Below are 21772 nucleotides of genomic sequence, written 5' to 3'. Positions count from 1 at the left end.
GTAGGTTCCTTTTGCAGATGAAGAAACTGAGGCAGAGAGTGAAAGGAGAGGTAACTTGGCCTAGGGCATTCAGCTAAGTAGAGACAGAGTCAAGATTCAAACCCAGAATAAGAGATTTGCCTCTCAGTTTACACTGGCAGATTATAGTCCAAGCTCAAGGTCCCTTTTAGCCAGTTACTAATTAATTTCCCATCAGTGGAGTAGCTAGTATTCTCTCCTTGGGAAAAAATGAAGGAAAAGACTTCTGTGGGCAGGACCTTCATTTCATGCAGCTGTGTCCCGGGTGCAATGCACTGTATTCATCCTACATGCCAACATTTGCTTGTCATATGCACAGGGTGTATGTGTCTATTTCCACTGGTGATCCTGCCAAGTGAAAATATAAATCCAATTAGTTGAAAGAGCCTCTCACTGTGGGCAGCAAGTCTAACCCCAGGAGGTGCTGGGAGTCGTTATTAGCCAGTGATTAGAAGGAAGATCTTCAAACAAATTATGAGCTCAAAAAATGGAGTAGGTTGTGGTCTGTCTGACTGCGTGATCGTTAGTTGTATCATCTGTCGCCCTTCAGCCCCCACTGAGCTTTGAGCTAGAGGCTAATAAATTAATTGCTAAAGGAATTTGTATTTTTTCTCCCCATCTTTTCCTTGCTTTGCTCTGTGATCAGCCATTGGTACTAATGAATTATGTGTTCATGTAAAAGTGGGTGGAATCAGAGAGCAATAAATAGCCCTGATTAATTCACATATCAGATTACTAGTCCACGAAAAACATACGTGTTACGTTCTTCCCTTTTCCCCATGAATGGGAAGACTCCCAATTAATTAAGACTCTCAATTAATGAGACAGTGCACACTGAAACAGCTAAACATGTGTGGGCACTGTGATTTTCTATTCCTGGGACCCACTGAGCAGTGCCAGATGATGAAGCCGTAGATTTTAGATGGGGAACCTGAGGGAGAAATGGACCTGGAGAAGTTGGGAGAGAGGCCCCGATATCAGGCAGGAGCCGGAGGTCTGCAGTCAGGTGTGAGTTCGGTGCTAACTGTTGCCCCTTACTGGCCAAGCATTTGTTAAATTGTTTTTAAATTAACATTTTTTAAAAATTGAACTTATCGGGGTGATGTTGGTTAATAAAATTATTTAAGTTCCAGGTGTACAGTTCTATAACACATCGCCTGTATATTGTATTGTGTGTTCACCACCCCAAGTCAAGTCTCTTTCCATCACCATTTGTCCCCCTGTACCCTCTTCTGTCTCCCCCCACTCACCTCCTGTCTGGAAAACACCTTGCTGTTGGCTGTGTCTATGAGGTTCCTTGTTTTTGTTTTTTTTATTAATCCTTTTATCTTTATCACGCAGCCCTGCAACACCCCTCCCCGCTGACAGTTGTCACTCTGCTCTCTGTCTGAGTCTGTTTCTATTTTGTTTGTTAGTTTATTTTGCTCATTAGATTCCACATATGAGCAAAGTCATGTAGTACTTGTCTTTCTCTGACTGGCTAAATTTCAATTTCTTATGCTCCATTTCTGTCCACAAAGTGAATATTATTGTACAAAGTTGTTCTGCAAAGTACATGAAAGAATGTTGTAAGCTGCTTGAACAAGGTAGGTACTCAGTGAATGCCAGATCCATAGTCGTAGATTTAATATTACAATTCATATAATTCCTTTCCTTAGGGATACCAACTGCTGATGGGTTTAGCTTTCAGCAAGAATCGTTTAGGGTGTGAACACAAGGAAAAGCTTTCAGGTGTAAGTTGAGGTTCTTCTGGGCTGGTGAAGCAGAATTTGTCTTAAGGTGGCCCTTCTTGGCAGGGGACCTGCTCTTGGCCTAATGCAGGTGCTCAGTGGGGGCTGAGAACTCTCCCTTTTCCCTCCCCTGCTTTTTGGCAGAGCCACCTAAGTCCTGATTGGGGTGTTGTCTGATTAGTGTAGGATGGAAAACCCCTTTTGTGATTTTACTGTGTAACCTTGGTCTGCTTTTGGCTCCTAGGAGCATATTCAAAGTTAATTAATTAAACATGACTGCCAGGAATACCTGATGCTTTTGTGTGGTTGACTCACCCTCAGCCTCATGGAGGAAGGAGGCTCACTTGACTTCTTACCCTAATGGTGCTGTTTTGTTTCCTAGCACTCGATGTTCACAGCAATTCATAAGCATTACACGCTGGATGACTGGAAGCGCTTTGCCACTAATCACCCGGAATGCCTGCAGGTATGACTATTACATTTGTTGCAGAGGGTGGAAAATCCTTGGGGTTGTCAAAAAGATTTGAATCAGCAGCAGGTAGACACACAGACGCCCAAGAGAGTCCTGGGGAAATGCAGATGTGGTCCCCCAGGCCTTCATCGTTGCAAGGGATTGGTTAAGGGAACCTGTTCTGTATCCTGTTTTGAAAATACTAGGATTTACTTGCAAGGGGTATCTGCTTTTTTCCCTTGAAAGGTGAAGTGTTATAAGAGCTTGGGGAGGTCCTCTGTTTCCTGCCAGGGGTAGATCCACTCTGAACATTCCTTTTGGATGTAGAAAAAAACCCACACCAAATTATAACAAGTTGTTTTGGAGTTGAATAAACAGTATGTCAGCTAAGATGGCTATAATTAAAAGACAGAGAGTAACAAGTGTTGGCATGAATGTGGAGGAAGTGGAACCCTCCTGTGTTGCTGGTGCGAATGTAAAATGGTACAGCTGCTTTGGAAAATAGTGTAGCAGCTCCTCAAAAAAGTTAAACATAAGACTCAGTGTTATCATATGACTCAGCAGTTCTGGTCTTAGACAAAGCTCCAGTAGAAGTAAAAATGTATGTCCACATAAAAACTTATACAGAGGCCCTGGCTGGTGTGGCTCAGTGGATTGAGCGCTGGCCTATAAACCAAAGGGTCACCGATTTGATTCCCAGTCAGGGCACATGCCTGGGTTGCTGGCCAGGTCCCCAGTAGGGGGCACCTGAGTGGCAACCACACATGACTGTTTTTCTTCCTCTCTCTGTCTCTTCCCCGTGTCTAAAAATAAATAAATAATATCTGGAAAAAAAAAAGAAAACTTGTACAGAGGTTTTCATAGCAGCATTGTTTGTAATAGCTGACAGGTAGAAACAAGCCAGATATCTGTCTGTTGTAAGTGGAAATTACCATATTTTGTCGGGTATAATGTGTTCCCATGTATAATGCACACCCACGTTTTTGGCCCAAACTTTCTGGAAAAAAAATCTTTCATTTTAATTTTTAAATTCAATTATTTATTTATGTATGTATCTGTATTTAGAAACAAAACCAATTATCATATTCTAGGGCATCATTTTGCATATGGTTATTGTTATTGCTTTCTAGAATAATACTTTTAATGCATAAGCAAAAATAAAAGAATTAAAAACATTTAGCTGGATACAGAATTAGTACTACCCATATATAATGCGCATCCTTATTTTTTCCTCAAAAATTTGGGTAGAAAAGTGCACATTATACACAGCAAAATACAGTAGGTTCTTTCATGGTATCCAAGGACCCAGGCACGGAGATTGTGATGTGGTTATTTGTGTGGAGAGAGAAGCTCCCCCTGGTGTCCAGTGTCTCATTTCCTTCTCTCCCGTCATGGAAAAAGTCCAACTTGTCCTCAGCAAGGCCAAGACAAAAGCCAGTGTCCAGAGTTTTTACATCATATTAAAGCTTAGTTCTTTGGAGCCCGCAAGCAAGTGGTCTCAGTCCCCACCCAGGTAGCTTCGCTGGTTTTCCCGGCTGCTCCAGTAGTCGAGTCTGTGTGGCTGCTACGGCCACATGGCTGTGGAGGGAGGGTGTACGAGTGCATGGGGTGAGTGCAGGTCACCTGGGTGAGAGAGAAAGGGGGAGAGAGAGAGAGAAAAAGAGAGAGAGAGCTCTTCTTTGTTCCCGTGGGATTATATTCGCTTGGGTGTGGACAGACCAGGTGCCTTTTCAAAAGAACTAATGAGCTTCCCAGGCTTCTGCGGGCTTTGGATGGGTCGACATCTCCTAGTTAGACTGACAGGCCTCTATGGTCCAGCAGCTCCCTGTGTGTCCCCCAACAATCCGGTACTCGAGGGGGGACAAGGAAGTGTTAATCTCCTGGGTAACGAAGTGCTGTAATCCCCTGGAGTTTGAAAAGCTGTAGCTTCCTGATGGAGCAGGCTTATGTTCCCCAGTCTATTAAGCTCGCTGTCTACGTCCCTTTGCTCCTCTCCCTCATCAGCCATTAGCTAAGCACCAATGGTAACGCATCAGCTGATGAGTGAAATCTGGCATATCCACACAGTGGAATATCATTCAGCTATGAAGAGGAATGAGGTGCTGATGATACATGCTACAGCTGGATGAACCTTGAAAACATTTTGCCAAGTGAGAAAGCCAGACACAAAAGGACACATATGTGATTTTGTTTACATGAAATCTCAGGAATAGGCAAACCTGTGGAGACAGAAAGTAAATTAGTGGTTGCCTCAGGCTTGAGGGAGGGTGGGACCTAAAAGATGAGAACCCTTTGGAGGGGGGTGATGAAAATGGTTGGAAACTGTGATGATGTTGCACCACTCTGAATATACTAAACCCTGGAATTGTGCACTTTAAATGGGTGACTTGCATGGTGTGATTGTATCTCAATAAAGCTGTTATTATTTTTTTTTTAAAAGGGCAGTTTGAAAATAACAAAAAGCCCCAATATAATGTGCCTGCCTGTCCTCCTGGTGCATTCGGGTGTTCCAAGTGAGCTGGTGCCAGCAGGGCGCCTCTCTGCCCTGGAGACACGCTCCTCCAAGATCAGGTTGTCTGCGATCGAAAGATGACTTCATGTTGCACTCCCCTGGAGGCTGCACTGGCTTTTTCTTCTTTCTTTTTCCTGTGCTTTAATTGTGTGTGGATTTTCATTAGTGAGAAGGTGGTTTGGGAGATAAAATAATTCCAGCTTAATAGCTAATGCTTCATTTTCGCTGTATTGTGTTCAAATGAATATAGTTTTTTCTGCTGCTTCTTCTCATCTCTGTGAGAAGGTGGGAAGGCAACAAATCTGGGGCAACGTGTGGTTTGTTGGAAGCTTGGCCTTCGCGACCCAGTGTGATCATTTGACTGACTGCTGTGCCCCCTCCAATGGAAAGGCTGATTTTTCTGAAAAGGAAAACCCCTCTCTCAGGGCCACTAAAAGCTCAGTAGCCCTGAGAGAAACTAACTAATCTTGACTTCCATGGGCCAAACATGAACAGAAATGAAGGCGAAGATACAAAGGGTAGCAAAGCTCCTGTGGGAGGGAGTAGGTGTGTGGGTGGGCAGAACTGGTCGGATCAGCAACGTGGAGTGCCCCCGGAGTGTCTGGGCTGTAGCTACATTGTCGTGGTTTTCTGAGAATAACAAGGATATTAATAATATATGTCTGTGCTCTGGCTTATGGTTTAGAGATAACAAGTTAAAACATTGTTATAACTATGAAGGGGAGATGCCGCCTCTGGGCACAGTCCTGTGGCTTAGTCTCACTAAGGCATCAATTGCTAAACACAGGCCTTTTCCCAAAGAGCATTTTTCGGAGGAGCAGATGAGTGGTTTGGAGGGCACTGGCGCTGTGGAGGTGGGGGGAGGGGGTGTCACGGAGGTGGGGAGGTGGCTTCAGTTGCGAACACATCCAAGTGCAGCTGGGAAGGATCACTTCAGGCTCCTTTGTTCTCATACCCGGGGACGCCTGGACCTTTTAATAGGGACAGTGAGATTCGCAGCTTTTTGGGACACAATTTGCTTGTTGTGTTTGTATTGTATTGAGAATAAAAATGAAAATAGGAAGAAGTTTTAGATATCTTTCCCTCCGAATTCCGAGAGTAAGATGCTCGGAGCGATGGCCACAGCGTTGGCGTAAGGAGGCCTAAGTTCACCGGCCTCCCCTCCCTTCTTCACAACTCGCCTCCCCTCCAGGAGGAGAGTTTGCACCCGCAGTTCCACGATTCGGAGTCCCACATAGACAGCTTGAGGAAAGTAAATGCCAAGGAGAAGGTTTCCCAAATATTTAATAAATTGCTTACTAGAAAGATTCTATGGCTGAGGGCTGGGGTTAAGAACATATGTAATTTAATGGTGGGAAAGACAGCAGGGGCGAGGCTTAGGGAATTTAATGAGTGAAAGTCCTTTACCTCTGCTCTGCATATTGCTTGAGCAGCCCGCTGTGTGTGTGTATTCGACCCAGGTAACCTCAGAGGGTCTGTGTGTTGTCCCCAGAGCAGGCGAATGGATGGAGGCAGGGTCTGACTTTGGAATACTACTCACTGTTCGTGTTTTGCACCTTTTGATTTGTTTTGGTGTAGCATATAGCCGTGAGTTCCGGCAGTGGGAAGAGCGACCTGGAAAAGATGAGCAGCATTCTGGAAGCTGTGCCACAGATTAAATTCATTTGCCTGGATGTGGCCAATGGCTATTCAGAGCATTTTGTGGAATTTGTGAAACTCGTCCGTGCCAAATTTCCAGAACACACCATTATGGTAGGTATGGTGGGACATTCTATAGATGGGGAAGCAAAAAGAGAGGTGTTCAGTGTGTCCGGGGAGCTATCTACTCCAGAGCTTTTGGTGCCTTCTTATTAGAAGACTAGTTGAAAATCACTGGAAAGGGTGGAAGCAGCTATGGAAGATCTGAAAACTAACTCACCTTTGTAAAAAGTGAAATTCAGGTCGACATCGTTGGGTATGACTCCTTATCTCTGCTTAATATCTTCGAAAGTTTCTTACCATGTGATACCTTTAAACAGAGGTCTGTGTCAACTTCTTTTCAAATTATAAGAGAAAGTTTATGTAGAAAGTTACAGAGGCAGAAGAAGGGCCTTTGGAGCTTAGGAGAGGAAAAGGCAGAAGTAATGCACCTGGAGGGAAGAAGAGGGGGTCAGGAAAGGCACGGGCGTGCTCCCGAGAGGGAGAGCCAGAGATGAGATTTTAAAAATGAAAAGCCCACTCTAACTGGGTTGTAGTTTAACATACTTACGCCATCGACGCCCCACTCCTGTTGCCAGTAGAAATTGCTGCTGTAAGAGCTGATTCCCCAGTATGAACATTTCGCCATGCCCAACTGTTATTTGCAGATTATTTGGTGTATTGTTTTACCTAGGATCTTTATTCTTGGCCTTTCCTGCCTTTTTTATATTTTCTTAATTATTAACATCTTCATTAGTTAGAATATATATTTGTTATTGCTGGGAAGTATGGCTTTTCAGAAAAAAGGAACTAGAAACTCTAAGGTTAAATCTGGCTTTTGGGAATCTATATTGTAATTACTTGTGCCTTTAGTGGTCTTAATTAACATGGAGATTATAGATCGGCCACTAGATAAGCTACCTGACTGTCCTTTTAAAATTTATTCCTCCTCACATTTTGTCAGTGTAAGGAAGTTGGGAGACAGGAATTATTTCTATTGATGGAGTTAACTGTTGTGTTAAGGACTTCCAACGAGTTTTAAGGTATTTTTATGTTTTCCAATCACACGAGAAGAAAGGATCAAGAATTGTCCCAAGATCAACCAGCTGTACAGTGTCAGCCTTTGGGTGGGAAATAGCACAATTCATTTTACCCTCCATAAGAATGCTGCCAGTGGCATTTTTTTGAACAGTAATACCACTTATTGATGCCTACTGTGTTCTAGAGGGTTTACATAGTTTTTTTTCCCTCTCTTCTTCACAACATCCCTGTAAAGAGTAGAAACTGTTGTCCCAAACTGACCACAGATGAGGACTCTTCAGCTCTTACTTCTCTGTAACACTGGGGATTTTCACAAGGTCATAGCATCATTAAACAGTAAAGCTGGGATTTAAAGGCAGGTTGTTCTGAATGAAAGGTCCAAGGTCTATCCTTGAGACTTGTTAACGTGCCCCATCCTTGTTAACTTTGGTGATAAAACTCCTTTCTTCCACTAGGCAATATGCTTGCAACCAATTTCCTGCTTCCCAGTTCTGAGGAGGCTGACCTGTGTTGTGCTTGCACTGGAGGGTGATGAAGTTGCCCTCTACCAGGACCCAAGGATGGGTAGTTGTGACCGCAGCTGGCTCTTTCACCCCCAGCCATCTGGTAACTTTGTCTCCAGAAAGATGGAACAGAAAGCTGGACTCCAGGGGGAGCAGGAGCCCCAGCCCCCCCAGCTAGGAACTTGTAGCCCTAAACAGCACTTGCTATTAAACATAAATTCTGTGAGACAACAGCTAGATGGTAGAAAGAGCATCACAAATATTTGTTGACTAGAAGAGTCTTCTTTTTCTTTTTCTTTTTTTTTTACTCCTTTTGGAGAGTCAGAAATGAGGCAGGCCCAGGGTGGCTATGGACAGTCTTATCTGAGGTGGTAGAATCTAGATCTTTCCAGAAGTTTCCATTTCACCTCAAGTGTTTTAATGGCCCTGGAAAGGCAAGCAGCTAAGAAACATGAGAAGTTGTGCTTTCTATCTAGTGGCATTTTTGGGTATTAGAGCTACCTGTGAAGGTTTAAGAATCAGAAATTACATGGATTTAGTGAGTCAGCCTAGTGGCTCTACTTTCTTTTTCTTTAGTAATTCTTGTATTAAATAGTGAATATATGGAAAAGTGCAGAAAACATGGATGTGTGATAGTCATAAAACAGCAGTCCTTCCGTGTCCCTGCATTCAGAAGCCCCACCCTGACTTGGCGAGCAGTTCCTCTCAGTGTCTCTGGTTTCACCACCTGCTGATACCTTCCTGAGAAGCGCCACTTGATCTTGCCTGTGTCGGAACCTTATGTAAATGGTAACCTATTGCGTATTTTGCGTCTTCTTGTGTTCAATAGCAGGCATGCATGTTGTTTGTGTGTTACCGTTTTTCCTCAGATGAACCTTTTTTTATCCTCACCCTAGGAGGTCCTTACTGATCTTAGAGAAAGGGGAAGGGAGGGTGACAGAGGGAGAGATCCATTGATGTGAGAGAGAAACATTGATTGTGCCTTGACTAGGGGACCGAACCCACAACCCAGGTATATGCCATGGTTGGGAGTTGAACCTGAACCTCTAACTCTTTGGTTTATGAGCTGATGCTCCAACCATCTGAGCCACACCAGCGAGGGCCTGGAATGAATCCTTAATATTGTTTCCCAAATGCCCCACTAGCCCTTGTCCCCTCCTCTACTCTGCTGCTGGTTGTAACACCGTCAAAGTCACTAATGGAGTGATTTTCAACCCTTTTCACCTCATGGCATAATAAACTAATTACTAAAATTCTGTGGCACACCAAAAATATATTTTTTGCCAATCAGACAAAAAACAGGTAATTTTGATTCATTCACACTGACAGGCATTGTTGTGTTGGCTGTTGTCATTTTTTTGACAGTCTAAGGGAAAAGAAGTCGGTGCCCCTGATGAAATAGGTATCGAATGTTTTAAAAATTCTTGCAGCACACTGGTGGAAAATCACTGCACTAACTTAATGCCCCAGAAGTTGGTGTGGCCACATGAGCTGAGCCACGTTGGGGAAGTCACAAAACTTCTGAGTCCCATTTTCCTTACCTCTAAAGGGAGGCCTAGGATAATCGCAGCTGGAGAATTACTGTGGGGGTCGGATGGGGAGGCGCTTGGTAAACAGGGCGGTACTCACACACAGGTGTGTGCTGCCAGTGAGTAACACGGAGGGCATGTGCTCCGAGAACTGTCGGAGATGGGAGGCTGATGGAGGAAGGATGAGGGTGGGATGGGGTCATTTGTTTTTGTTTTGAGAACAGGGAGTAAACATGGCCACACCACTTCTTTTAAAAAGGAGAGATACACTAGAGCCCCAGAGCTTCCCATTTGCACGCTTCCAACAGCTGGCCCTGCCTAGAGCTGAGGCAGGCTGCCCGCTGTGGGGCACAGAGCGCCTGTGTGCCACCCCTCGTGTGCCACCCCTCGGGCAAACTCCAGGGCAAACTCCAGGGACGGAGGGCAGTGCAGGAGGGGGCAGGCTGATAGGACAAGGGGCAGGGGGTTGCTGCTGGTGCAGAGCCTGGGAGTTGCGGTGGGGGATGAGGCTGCGGGGGGAGATTGGCGCTGAGTTCCCATGGCCCTCTGGGCAGCCATCAACAGCAAGTGCCTCTCCTTCGGCTGCTGGCTGGGCCAGGTTGTGTGAGTGTTTTTGTTGGTTTCCCCAGCAATGAACGGGAGCATTTGGCAAGGTTGGTGTTCATTCCTAAGCCATTCTTTTCCTGCAATGACCCCTGAAATCTGTGATTCATTCGGAAACCTCCAGTGCCCTTAGTGTCCTCAGTAATTTCCTTATGGCTTCTGGAGGTATTGTGAGGGTGCATTACTATTTGTCCAGTGCTTTGAAACTGAAAGGTATATGCTACAGGTGCCGAGTGTTGACTGTTACAGTGTACAGAACAGAGGGGGTACTCAGAAATGTTCTTGGCAGAGGCTGGCAATTCCGGTGTCCTGTGCTGGGAGTGAGGGCTTGTTGCTCCCTCTGCCCAGTGTGCTCTGGATGCAGATGCACACCCTTTTCTCTTGCCTTTCACCTCAGGAAAGCCTCGCCACATGTAGGGAAGGAGGAAGCAGGGGGTTGTAGAGAACATCTTTGGCAGAGAAGGGTCCCGGGGGCGCGTGCTGGCTGTTGGAAGAGTGTAACAAGTGGGTACATTCTAGGTGCTGTGGGAAAAGGCACGAGCACGGATGAGGCCCTTCTCAGTTAACAATAACAAATCCTCGAGTAAGGATAATAGCAACTGCATTTATTAATGTGACACTTAGTCTTAGGTCAAGGAAACTTTTCAAGGATCATGCCCAGGAGCCTGGGGTTTGGAGCCAGGCAGCCTGCCCCCAAGGCCTGTGATGTTCCCGATATTCCTGTTACTCCATGCTGCCACCAGTCCACGTGCTGGCTCAGGCTTGCTGGGATGCAGCAGTCCCTGGGTTGGGTCAGAGACATGCTTTTGTGCTGGTGGCTCTTTCTGACCCGGTGCTGTGAGGAGGTAGGTCTGTGACACCTGAGTTCTTCCATCAGACTGGAGGTCCAGCTCTGTACCCTTGGGGAATGCCACTATGCCAGTCCCAGGTAGCCATGGGCGTGGCCTCAGCATCTCTGCCTGTGGCCCTTGTCACCTGTCTGCACTCTTTACCCTGCAGTCATGGTCTGAGCCACAGGAGATTCGCCCCACTCTGTACCTCCTCCCAGAGAGGCACGCACTCTCCAGTGTTCCTGGCAGGTATCTGTCGAAGGAGGCCTTAACGTAGTTAAGTGTGTCTCACTGAAGTCTGAGGGACTTGTGACTGATGCCACCTCTCAGGCTGGGCTGCCTGGAGTTTTTGCTGGCACTAGGCTTCTCTGAACGGGACCTGTGGTAGAAGCCATGAGAGCCTCAGAGACTCAGGTGGTGTTTGTCTCTGAGGGTCACGTAGAAAATAAGGTAATGTGCCATGGAACATGGCGGTCATTGCCTTACGAGCATCTCCTACGCCCTGGTTCCCCAGGCAGGTAGATGCCATTTTCCATGTGCCCGGCGCGAGGTGCTGGCGTTAGGCTTCATCACATTGTATTTGGAGTCAGCAAGTTGTGGCCGTGGGCCAAAGCCAGCCTGCTGCTGTTTGCTGACCTCTGCCTCACGTCTTTCTGTGGAAAGGATTTTTCTTGGAAAAGGGCCTCCAAAGAGCCAGTAAAAGGCGGGTAGAGAAGTTATTGTTTAATGAGACAGAATTTCAGTTTGGGAAGATGAAAAAGTGCTGGAGGCGGATGGTGGTGATGGTTGCACAACAGTGTGAATGTCCTTAATTATTTACACAGTTAACTCTGTAAATTTTATGTTATGTGTAATTGACCACAATTAAAACTCAAAAAAAAAAAGGAGTAAAAGAGCAATCCACAGAAGTCACTCTGAAGGGGAGGGACTAACATGTTCCTGCACCCAGCTGTCATGGTAAACCTTACATGGACAACAAGTGGGCACAGTCAGTGATCTTACAGCAAGACAGGCAGAGACTCAGAGTTGAAGTGGTTTTCTTAAGATTATGTGGGAAGTAGGAGGTTGCTTGTTCGACCTCAGGTCTTTCTGAACTTATGTTGCCGTAGATATCCGGGTCTAAAGGAAAACTGAAAAAATCGGGGCAGAACAGTTTGGACTTGGGTTTTTCTCCAGAGGACTTTGTAAAATGGTGCAGAAGTACTTGAAATGTTAGTTGGGTCACCTTTATGTCCCTTTCTGAGGCACTCACCCTTCAGGAACAGGAATGAGGAGCAGTCGTCGCGGTCAGCTCGAGGTCTCCCAGGGAGAGCGGTGCCCCGTGGGAATCTCCACTTCCCCGCGCTAGAGCCCCGATAACGCTCTGCGGATTCCATTTTGTTGTGGCTGCCCAGAAAATGATTGTCTGTGAGCTGCCCAAGTGACAGCCGGATGTGCTGCTGGGTGTGGCCCCATCCTGACAGTCCATATCCCCTGCCCACACGTGGTGCCACAGGCCAAGATAAGTGAGCTCCTCACTCACCACTTCTGATGCCCCGCCCCCGTCCCCCACTCCCCCATCACAGCCCAGGCGGAGCTGCCTCCGCCTGCCTGGGGCTTTCACTGGAGCCTGGCCACACTCCTGGCATCATGCTCATTTCTGATTTGGTCTTTTCCTATTTCCCCCTTATTTGTTTATTTACTTTTTTGCCCTGCTTCAATTCAAACGTGGATAGACAGCCTTTTGTTCCTGCAAGTGGAGACTCGCTCAGCCCTGCCGGTCATCAGCATTCCTGTGCTGTGTCCCTCATGCTGAGGCACGCCCCAACAGCACTCGGGGTTTTTCCATGAGCAGCCCTCTCTGGGTGACCGTGTCCTTCCCTCTGGGTGACCGTGTCCTTCCCTCTGGGTGAGCAGCCACACAGGTAGCGGAGGGCAGCCGGGGATACCGGCATAAGCCTCTGGGCTACAACACAGTATCGCTGTCCTCTGTGCTTGGACGGTACGTGGGGGTACCTGGTTCGTCCATCATAAACTGACTTGAATTGTATAACTGTATGTACAGTAGGCCCTTTGAAATAAGATGATTTGTAGGTAGCAGCAGATGGGGGGGAATCAACATTGAAAATGAGACTGGGGGGGCTTAAAGTAGCTTAAGTTTTTGTATTTTTAAATTTATTTTATTTTTAAATATTTATTTTTTATCTTATTTTTAAAAGTTTAAAAGTTTATTTCCCAGCAGATTGATCAATGAAGATGAATGAGAATCTTGTTTCTCAGGTTCCTATTAACTTCTTTCTTGGGTACAGAGTTTATGCTGGTCCTTGTGTTTAAAAAAGCAGACAAAAACAAAAAAATTATATTTAATAAAAGTAATATAATTTCTTCTGTAAAATCTGGAATATTCTAAAGAAAAAAAATTCAATCCATAGGTAATTCCTTTACCTAGACATATTTGTTAGCATCTTGGTGTATGTGTTCATATACACATGTACTTGTGTGTGTGTGTGTTTTTATTTTATTTATTTATTTTTTTAAAGGAAAGGGCTTTTTTAAATAAAGATTTTATTTATTTTTAGAGAGGGAAGGGAGGGAGAGAGAGAGAGAAAGAGAGAGAGAGAGAGAGAGGTCAACGTGCGGTTGCTGGGGGTTATGGCCTGCAACCCAGGCGTGTACCCTGGCTGGGAATCGAACCTGCAACACTTAGGTTCGCAGACCACGCTCAATCCACTGAGCTACGCCAGCCAGGGCGTGTTTTTATTTTTTAATGACAAGGAGATCTTACTATTTCCTTTTGTCTCCCCTAACATTATACTGAAAGCATTTTCCCATGCCATTAAACCAAGCTTAAAAGCATCACTTAGATGGGCCCTGGATTGTTGAACCCTTCCCATCTGGGGAACTCTTATTTGCCGGTCTGCACTGTTATAAATAATATCCTTGTTGTTAAACCCTTTGACTTAATAATCTATGGTTATTTCCTTGGGAGGGAATCCTAGAGGTAGACTTACTGGATCAAAGGATATAGATGTTTTTGCATTTCTCCTATGTGGATATTTTGTTTTCTAAGACAACTTATACTAAAATAGACATTCCACCAGCAGAGAAAGAAAGTCTGTTTTCTCTTCAGCATTTCATGTTTACAGTCATTGGCAATTTGGTGAGTGAAAAGTAGTACCTCACTGGTACCGTAATTTAAAATTGATTATTAGTGAGGTTCAACTTTCACTGTGTCATTTGGTTGCTTTCATTTCAGGAGTGTGCTCAGGTCCTGTGGCAGTTATGAAACAAGGGGTTAGCACTTCCCTGTAAATTTGGAACAGCTGCTGTAAGGCTAGGAGCCCTTCGTCATCATTGCAGGCCGTTTTCTCCACCAGCTTGTTTGCTTCTTAGCTTTGCTAGTTGTGCAAGTGCGTCTGTGTGTTTATATGTATACAAGCTTTTTATTTTCAGGTAGACAGAACTGTGTTTATATTTTTTTCACTTTCATTCTTATTACATGTATTCAAGGTTTTCTTCTACGTTTGGGGGGAATAAAACTTTTAGTTTGACTCTATAATCCACCTGAAGCTTATTTTGATGAAAAGTATCAGTGCTAATCTGTGCCTCCTCCCCAAAGATGCCTTTCCCAGCTCAGTCTGTTGAAATATTGTTCCTTTCCTCAGTGACCTGCAGTGCCACCTCTGTCATTTACTGTGTTCTCCTATGTCCTAGCCCTCGTCTGGACCACCTGTCATTTCCCATTGTCCGGGGCTCTTTGGATTAAAGTAGCTTTGACCCTTCTTATCTCCCTGTGCCAAGATCCTTTTATAGGGAGGTAAAAGTCACTTTGCCCAGGTTAAAAAAGAAAAATTCCCTCTGGAGGTCAGTTCAGTGGAAAGACGGTGGGGCTTCAATACAAAAATAAATAAATAAGTGAATGAGTAGAATGAGTAGGGATGCAGGTCCCAAAATAAGACTTCGCACAGTTGTGAAGACTCAGTCAGGCATCTCGCCAAGTCTCCTGTGCACCAGCTGAAGAATCCACGGGGCAGTAAGTTGTAATAAAAAGGGCTATTTTTGAGCTCCCAGACTCCTGCAGTGAAAGAACTTGTGCTATTTGCAACCCACAGGCATCCTTCTGGGTTTTAGATTCTGCCACTTCCTGGTTTATATGTATATTCTTAGGGTCCCAGCTTCATGTTCTGAAAACAGAGCAGGTTCCGGTGCTGTTGGTCCACAGCACAGGGGCTCATGTTCCCTTTTTCATCAGGTGGGAACCTCCGACCCTAGAGTGGGACACCCAGGTGTCTTCCCAGCTGTGAGATGACCAGTAGTTTTCTTGTCGTGGCCCCTGAGGCTCCGGAAAGATTTTTCAGTGGTTTTATAGTCTGTGAAGCATTTTATGCCCAACAATAAAGATTTTAATAAGCTGAGAGAGTGTTGTATTGCTTATTTTATGTACACGGGTTCTCTGTAAGACTTTATTGTCCATCCATTGCTGAAATGTTAAAAAAGTTGTGACCTAGACAGTCTAAGGTCTTGGAGCTCTAACATCATGGAGTTCTGTACTTTACCCAAGTGTAATCTCTGGGGGTTAATGCTGGCTCCTGTTGGATCCAATGTTTCATCTCCCTACCCCCCTTTTTTTGGAAATGTCCCTGACTGCCTGGTGGCCTCAGGACATGCTTATCCTTCTGTCCCAGTGTGGTTTCTTGCTCATTCTTGTACCACCAGGAGTAGTTCATGATCATGAGCTATAGTTTTTGTCTCAGGCAGGGAACGTGGTGACAGGAGAGATGGTGGAAGAGCTGATTCTTTCCGGAGCAGATATAATCAAAGTGGGAGTTGGACCAGGTAAGACTTTCTGGGAACACAGCAGAGGGTGTGTGGGGGGAGAAATGGGGCCCAGGGCTTATGGAGATTGGAGATGCCTGAAGGGAGCCCACGTGGGACCCATCCCCAAGTTTAAAGTACATTTCTTTTGAAACTCTCATTGAGCTTTCAGAAGAAGCTCCTCATTAGAAATGTCATTGAGTTGCTATCTGATGCCTCCAGAGAATTAATAAATGAGCCTGGATGTGGTTAGAATGTAAGGTCCAGGTTTTAGAATACACTTGTGGAAGAGAAAATGCAGATTTCATTAATGACTCTATATACCTTGAAGAGGAAGATGAAGGGTGAAGAATCCACGGGACAGTTAAAGGGCATGAATAACTCAGGTTTCTGTGAGTGTTCGAGAGATGCCAAACATGGCAAATGCGCATGCAGCTGGGAGGCCACATTTGAACTTGACCCATGGCCCAGGTAGTTAGCACCTTTCACTCCTCACCTGATCCATACCCACATCAGATTGGCCCATACCTTCTCAGGCCTTTCCTCCTAGGACAGCCTGTTGACACCGTAGTGGGGGAAGAAGGCGGAACCTTTCTGTCCTTACACTGGCAGCTCTGGTTCTCCGGGCCAGGTGACGTTTGCTGCCCCTTTTGGCCACACCGGAGCATGAGCTTCCATGTTTTTAAATTCTTCCTTCACACTCATGGTTAATCAGACACTAAGATGGGAGAGAAGGAAAGAAGGTGTACTTTTCAAATGGGAGTAAAAAAACAGCAAAGACTTAAAAATATTGCCTACCCAAAAGGCATTACTGGAAAAGGAAGCACATCCTAACTAACAGAAGAGTGTGGGGAAGTACTGTGGGCAGAAGACACTATTGGGCTGTGATTTGCACACTTGTCAGCCTTGAGGGGAGGTTGCACGTGAGGGGACTGTTATGGGAGAAGAACCTTGTACGCTCATCCAAGCACCAGGAGTTTAACACACAGGGAGATTGTCAGGATTGGGCTTTTTATATTGCCACTCACCTAAGCCAATTTGTAACATACTCCGAGCAACAGAAAAGACAGCTCTGGTCTTTACCAAGTGTCTGTCATTGTTGGAAGTCGAAGAAAAGACAAGGCACGGTTCTTGCTTACAAGCAGCTCCCGCTTAGGACAGGCTGTCACAGACCGGGCTTGTGATAGAATGGAACAGGCTAGTACCAGACCAGCAGACAAAAGGCAGGGCACTCAGCAGTTACTCACAAGTCAGGAATGTGTGGTGAGGGTGTCGTAGGTGCCTTTGTGCAGGGTGGGTGCTGTACGGGACGAGAAGATGTGTAAGCGATCTTCTTGGCTCTCCAGGGGTTGTCCTTGATGTTATCTTGAGCATTGAGCTGTGGTCTGTATGTGTATGTTCTGCTTCTCCTAAGGATTTATTGTCCTTACACTGTCACTGTGTGACTCCAAGGCTGTCTGTTTATAAGAGACGTGACTGAAGGGACTAAGAGGTTCCCTTTGAGCCTGATATATTAGAACCGCATCTTTAAGTTGATTGGAGATTATAGTGACATTTCACAAATTCTATAGAATAAAAACAATGAATATTGCAATCTAAATGGCAGCATTGAAAAAGATTTGCTTTGGAACCACTCCCAGGAACTGGGAAAAAAAAACATTAAAAAGGGGCACCCTGCCCCTGTAACTGGGAGAAAATGTGTACCCAGTTTCTCTTTCCAACCTGGGGGTTAATCAAGACCGCTGCCAAGATGGTAGTTGGGAATGGGACCCGCCTCCACAGAGGAATCCTCTGGGCTGTGGATCCAGAGTGTCCCCTGAGGGCCCACAGACTCCAGACACTGAATAGGCGCCATCCTCAAAGTAGATTCGGAAGCTGGAAATGAAGGGGACAAACCAGATCTCCATTTTTCAAAAACGTGTTACACTCCTGGGCTGTCAAACGTCTGTGATTTAGGATCTTTTTACTGCCCTGATTGGGTGAAGACTGTTTGAAGTCTCTGAAGAGCTACATAGAATGTCCACATCGAAAAGTGCAACTCTATAGCCTAAACTAAATTTGAGTAATTAAAGATTTGAATAGTAAAGAAAAAAGACAGCTCCCATGCCTTGCCCCCCGCCCGTGCAGAGCTCCTGTGCAGAGCTCCTGCTACAGCCGAGGCTGCTGCCGTCCTTTGAGAGTGTAGCGATTGAGTGGGGGAGAGGGAGGAAAGCCAGTTTTGACCCAGGTTATAAGATGAATTCTGCCTCTCCCAGGGCACATCTGGGGCAGAGGGCGGGGAGAGATGCTCGTTGGCTCCGGGATCGTGAGCAGCATGTGCTGCAAGGATGGACTTAAAGAGATGGATTCCGACCTTCAGGGGGATAGATGCAGGAGGAGGAGGTCCCCCACCCTGTTTTCCTGGTGAAGCCAGGTCTGGGAGTATAGACATGGTTCTCTGTCTAACCCTGTTCCTAAAGACATAGTGTGAAGCTGTGAAGCCACTGGTGGTGGGGGGGAGCAAGAGAGGAGGCAGGGGCTCTGGGCCCCTCACCCCCACTTCCGGCCCAGTTTTCACACTGGCTTCAGGGAGCTTCATCATCGGCACCATAGGGCACCAGGAGGGACTGACGGATGGCAAAGCAGCAGCGGGGACAGGGATGTGGGTGACTCATTCATTCTTGAGCTCACACATTCTTTCAGTGTCTATTTACAGCGCCTTATGTACGAGGCTCTATTCTCAGCACACTGCGGCAGTGAGCATCCGGGAGTTCACCATGTAACAGAGAAAGCAGGCCCTTGGTTCTTACACAAATCACTATTTAAATGCCTCTTTTTGAAAGGAGTGCTATGCCAAACAACTTCCTGGAGGCAGTGACATTTAAGATGAAGCCTGAAAGATAAGAAGGGGTTGGCAAGGCCAGCCAGGGTGTTGGTACACAGGGGAGTGTTTGGACAGAGAGAACCTCATGTACAGAGAATCCCTAAAGTGGGGAGAAACTCACCGTGCAGGAGGAACTGAAAGATCAGCGTGGCTGGAGCATGGTCAGTGGGAGGGGGACAAGAGGTGGGGGGCAAGAGGGTGGACATTCAGGAATGTGATGTGGGTGTTCTCGGAGCAGGGGTGCTCACCTGGAGGGAAGGGCAGGTCTTGAGCAAGCAGACATGGGGGGAAGATGCTGGTGCTTCTGGCATGACTTGGCTTGGACTATAATGCAGATGGTCTGAGAGAACTGGCTTTGACTGTGGGGAGGACAGAGGTCAAGAGGATGAAGGCATCTAGGTGGCTGACTTCAGAGTCCAGGCTGGACGGAGATGCTGGACCGGGCTGGAGATGGACTGTGAGGCCCAGAGGAACACCAGGCCGGGTGTGTGGAGGACAGAGCTGGGAGAGAACGGGGGTACAGGAATAGGGTCAGCGCCAGGTCCTGGGCCAAACAATTGTCTTCCCTTATGTCACTTCATTTCTGCCACCGCCCTGTGAGGCCAGGTTTTTATTTCCATTTCACAAGCAGGGCACTGCAGTGTAGAGAAGTTAGAAGGCTGGAGGCTATGGGAGGAGTCTGAGAGGCCCCTGGAAGTGTAGTGTGGTTGAGTGGAGAAGTGGAGGGCCATGGAAAGGAATGGGGTCTAAGCGTGGCGAGTTGGTGCGCAGCCATAGGGGACAGTGACGGTGGCAGTTTACAGGGTGGGATCTGTTGTAGATGTGAGCAGATGACATGGCGTGGGCCTGAGGGTGTGGTTATAATCGAGCTCCGGTGCTGCCCCGCCCCTCGTGCCTTCCCTCTGCTGAGGAAAGTTCACCCCAGTAAGTGGGGGCAGGGCTGTGGGACCATGATAGAGGTTCACTCTGCTCATTCAGTGATGGGTGTCCCATTCTGCTCATTTATTAATCACCTCTCTTTGGGGTTCACTTCTTCCTCCATCTAGGTTCCGTGTGTACCACCCGCACCAAGACGGGGGTGGGCTACCCCCAGCTGAGTGCTGTGATCGAGTGCGCTGACTCTGCCCACGGCCTGAAGGGACACATCATTTCTGTAAGTCTGCAGGTGGTGCGGGGGGGGGGGGGGGGGGGGCGCGGTCAGGGAGTAGCTCGGGATTGCAGGGCCCTGCTTCCTGACCCCAGCTTCTGGTTGCCATTTACCCAGCGGCACCCTGTGGGCTTGGGAATGAGCAGGTCCTGCGGTCCTGACCTTGCTCCCCACTTATTCAGCAGCCAGCGAGGCAACACACCTAGCCAGTGAGAACCTCGGTCAGTAACAACTGGAAGTGGTCGGTAGCATAATGAGGGATATGTGGGAGCTTTGGTAGGGCCACCCCAAACTGGGGCCTTAAGAAAAATGTATCGTCTCACAGTCCTGGAGACCAGAAGTCCAAAATCAAGGTGCTGGCAGGGCTGTGACGGCTCTAGGGAAGGCTGTGTTCCAGCCCTCTTGAGCTTCTAACAGTCCCTTGGCTTGTGGCACCACAATTCCAATTTTCATGTAGCATCCTCCCCCTGTGTTTATTACTGTGTCCAGATTACTCCTTTTTATAAGAACATCAGTCATATTGCTTCAGGATAACCTCATCTTAGCTAATCACATCTGTGGTGGTGTCAGATGCTAGCAGTGGGTCACCAGTTACCATAGTGAGAGCAGATTCAGTGGCCTCCCAGGGGCAGAAGTTGGGTTTTTGCAGGTTCAGACATGAATGGGGAGGAGGGGAGGAGGGGCCGAGACAGTGAACTCACAGCACTTTCACGGAGCTCCTGGAAGAACAGCACCAAGTGCTCAGACACCAAATATTAAGGATTGAATTAGGCAAGTTGCAACCCTCCGTGTACCTGTACTTCTGCTCCACCTTGTCGGTGTGACCACAGTTCAGACAGCTGGAGGGGTTGTCATGTCGCTGCCTTTCTACATGGGAATTGATCAGAACAGGACAGAATATGTGAGATATAATTGGATAGGTTGGATGGAAGAACTATTGCTTCCTATTAATTAGATGATATATATGTGTGGGTTTTTTTTTTTTTTTTACAAATTCTGACGTAGTGACACATTTTTAGTGGTTCTATAACAATGGATTCATATTGAATCTAGTAAATTAAATCTTCATCTCTTTTCAGCTGTACAATTCCTAAGCTATGCACCCACCTAAAATAATAGGTTATTTTTTTAAGTCCAGATGCAATAAATTACATGTCCTGGCAGAGTGATACCTGGTAGATTTTGGCTCAGCCTTTCCACCTGTGGGGTTTGACTTCCCAAGTGCTTCAAGGGCCTGCTGACACGCCTACGGTCACGCTTTCTGCTTTGAGCGCTGCCACGGTGTGTGAGCTGTCGCTGTTTTTCCCCCATGTGACCCTCAGGCAACAACCGGAGCTAAGGGCCAGGCCCTTAACTCGAGGTCCAGTGCAGAGTTCCTGTGCTCGTTCTGATTCTTCATCCAGCCTCTCCACCTGCCCGTCCACGCAGGCAGGAAGTCCTTACGGAGCAGCTCCTACTATTGCTCTGGGAGCTGGCAATGACTGGACGTTGAGTGGCTGCAGACCGAGTTCTAAGACCCTCCACTCAATACCCTTCCCTTTAGCTTTTGCTGCAGTGAACAGATTACCACTCATTTATGGAACAACTGGTGTGTGTGAGACTCGGCTGACATGCAGCCGTCCTCCTACATTTGCTGCGTGAGGTGGCTGAGTGAGAAGTTGTCAGACTGCACTTTCTCCAGTGTGCCAGTGGTTCTCAGGGGCTCACTGTAGCCCTGTCTTGGGCTGACTGTGTGAGAGTCACCAGGGAAGCCTCTTACAGTCAACACTCCTGGACCCCATCCTCGTGAATTCAACCCTTAGGCACTGGCCTCCAAAGCACTGTACGTAATCAGTCCTAAGTCTGTATTACCATCCAGAATCTTAATCAGAATTTAGACCCTGCATTATATTCCTTGAATGGCCACCATTTCCAAATCAGTGGAGGGCAAATTAATAGTTTTACTGTGAACATAGTCTAAGATCCCATACTTGGGCCTTTCTAGAAATTTTAGGGGGCCATTTGTGGGCAGGGTAGCGGCTCTGCTGGCACCACAGGTTACTGATGGGAAATCAGTTTGGGATCTCCTTACACA

General features: G+C 46.7%; 1 protein-coding gene across 1 annotated transcript in view; it reads left to right on the top strand.

The window, feature by feature from the left end:
* The window catches only part of GMPR (guanosine monophosphate reductase), a 41211-nt gene that overhangs the window by 7587 nt on the left and 11852 nt on the right, over positions 1-21772 (top strand). Inside the window, exons 3-6 of the mRNA XM_028513951.2 lie at positions 2131-2214; positions 6290-6463; positions 15628-15709; positions 19598-19704. Coding sequence (XP_028369752.1) covers positions 2131-2214; positions 6290-6463; positions 15628-15709; positions 19598-19704 — 447 coding nt within the window. The remainder of the gene's footprint in view (positions 1-2130; positions 2215-6289; positions 6464-15627; positions 15710-19597; positions 19705-21772) is intronic.

The sequence above is a fragment of the Phyllostomus discolor genome, chromosome 5, assembly GCF_004126475.2.
Source record: "Phyllostomus discolor isolate MPI-MPIP mPhyDis1 chromosome 5, mPhyDis1.pri.v3, whole genome shotgun sequence".
NCBI classification, from domain to species: domain Eukaryota; kingdom Metazoa; phylum Chordata; class Mammalia; order Chiroptera; family Phyllostomidae; genus Phyllostomus; species Phyllostomus discolor.
This window is presented reverse-complemented; position numbering and strand designations above follow the sequence as displayed.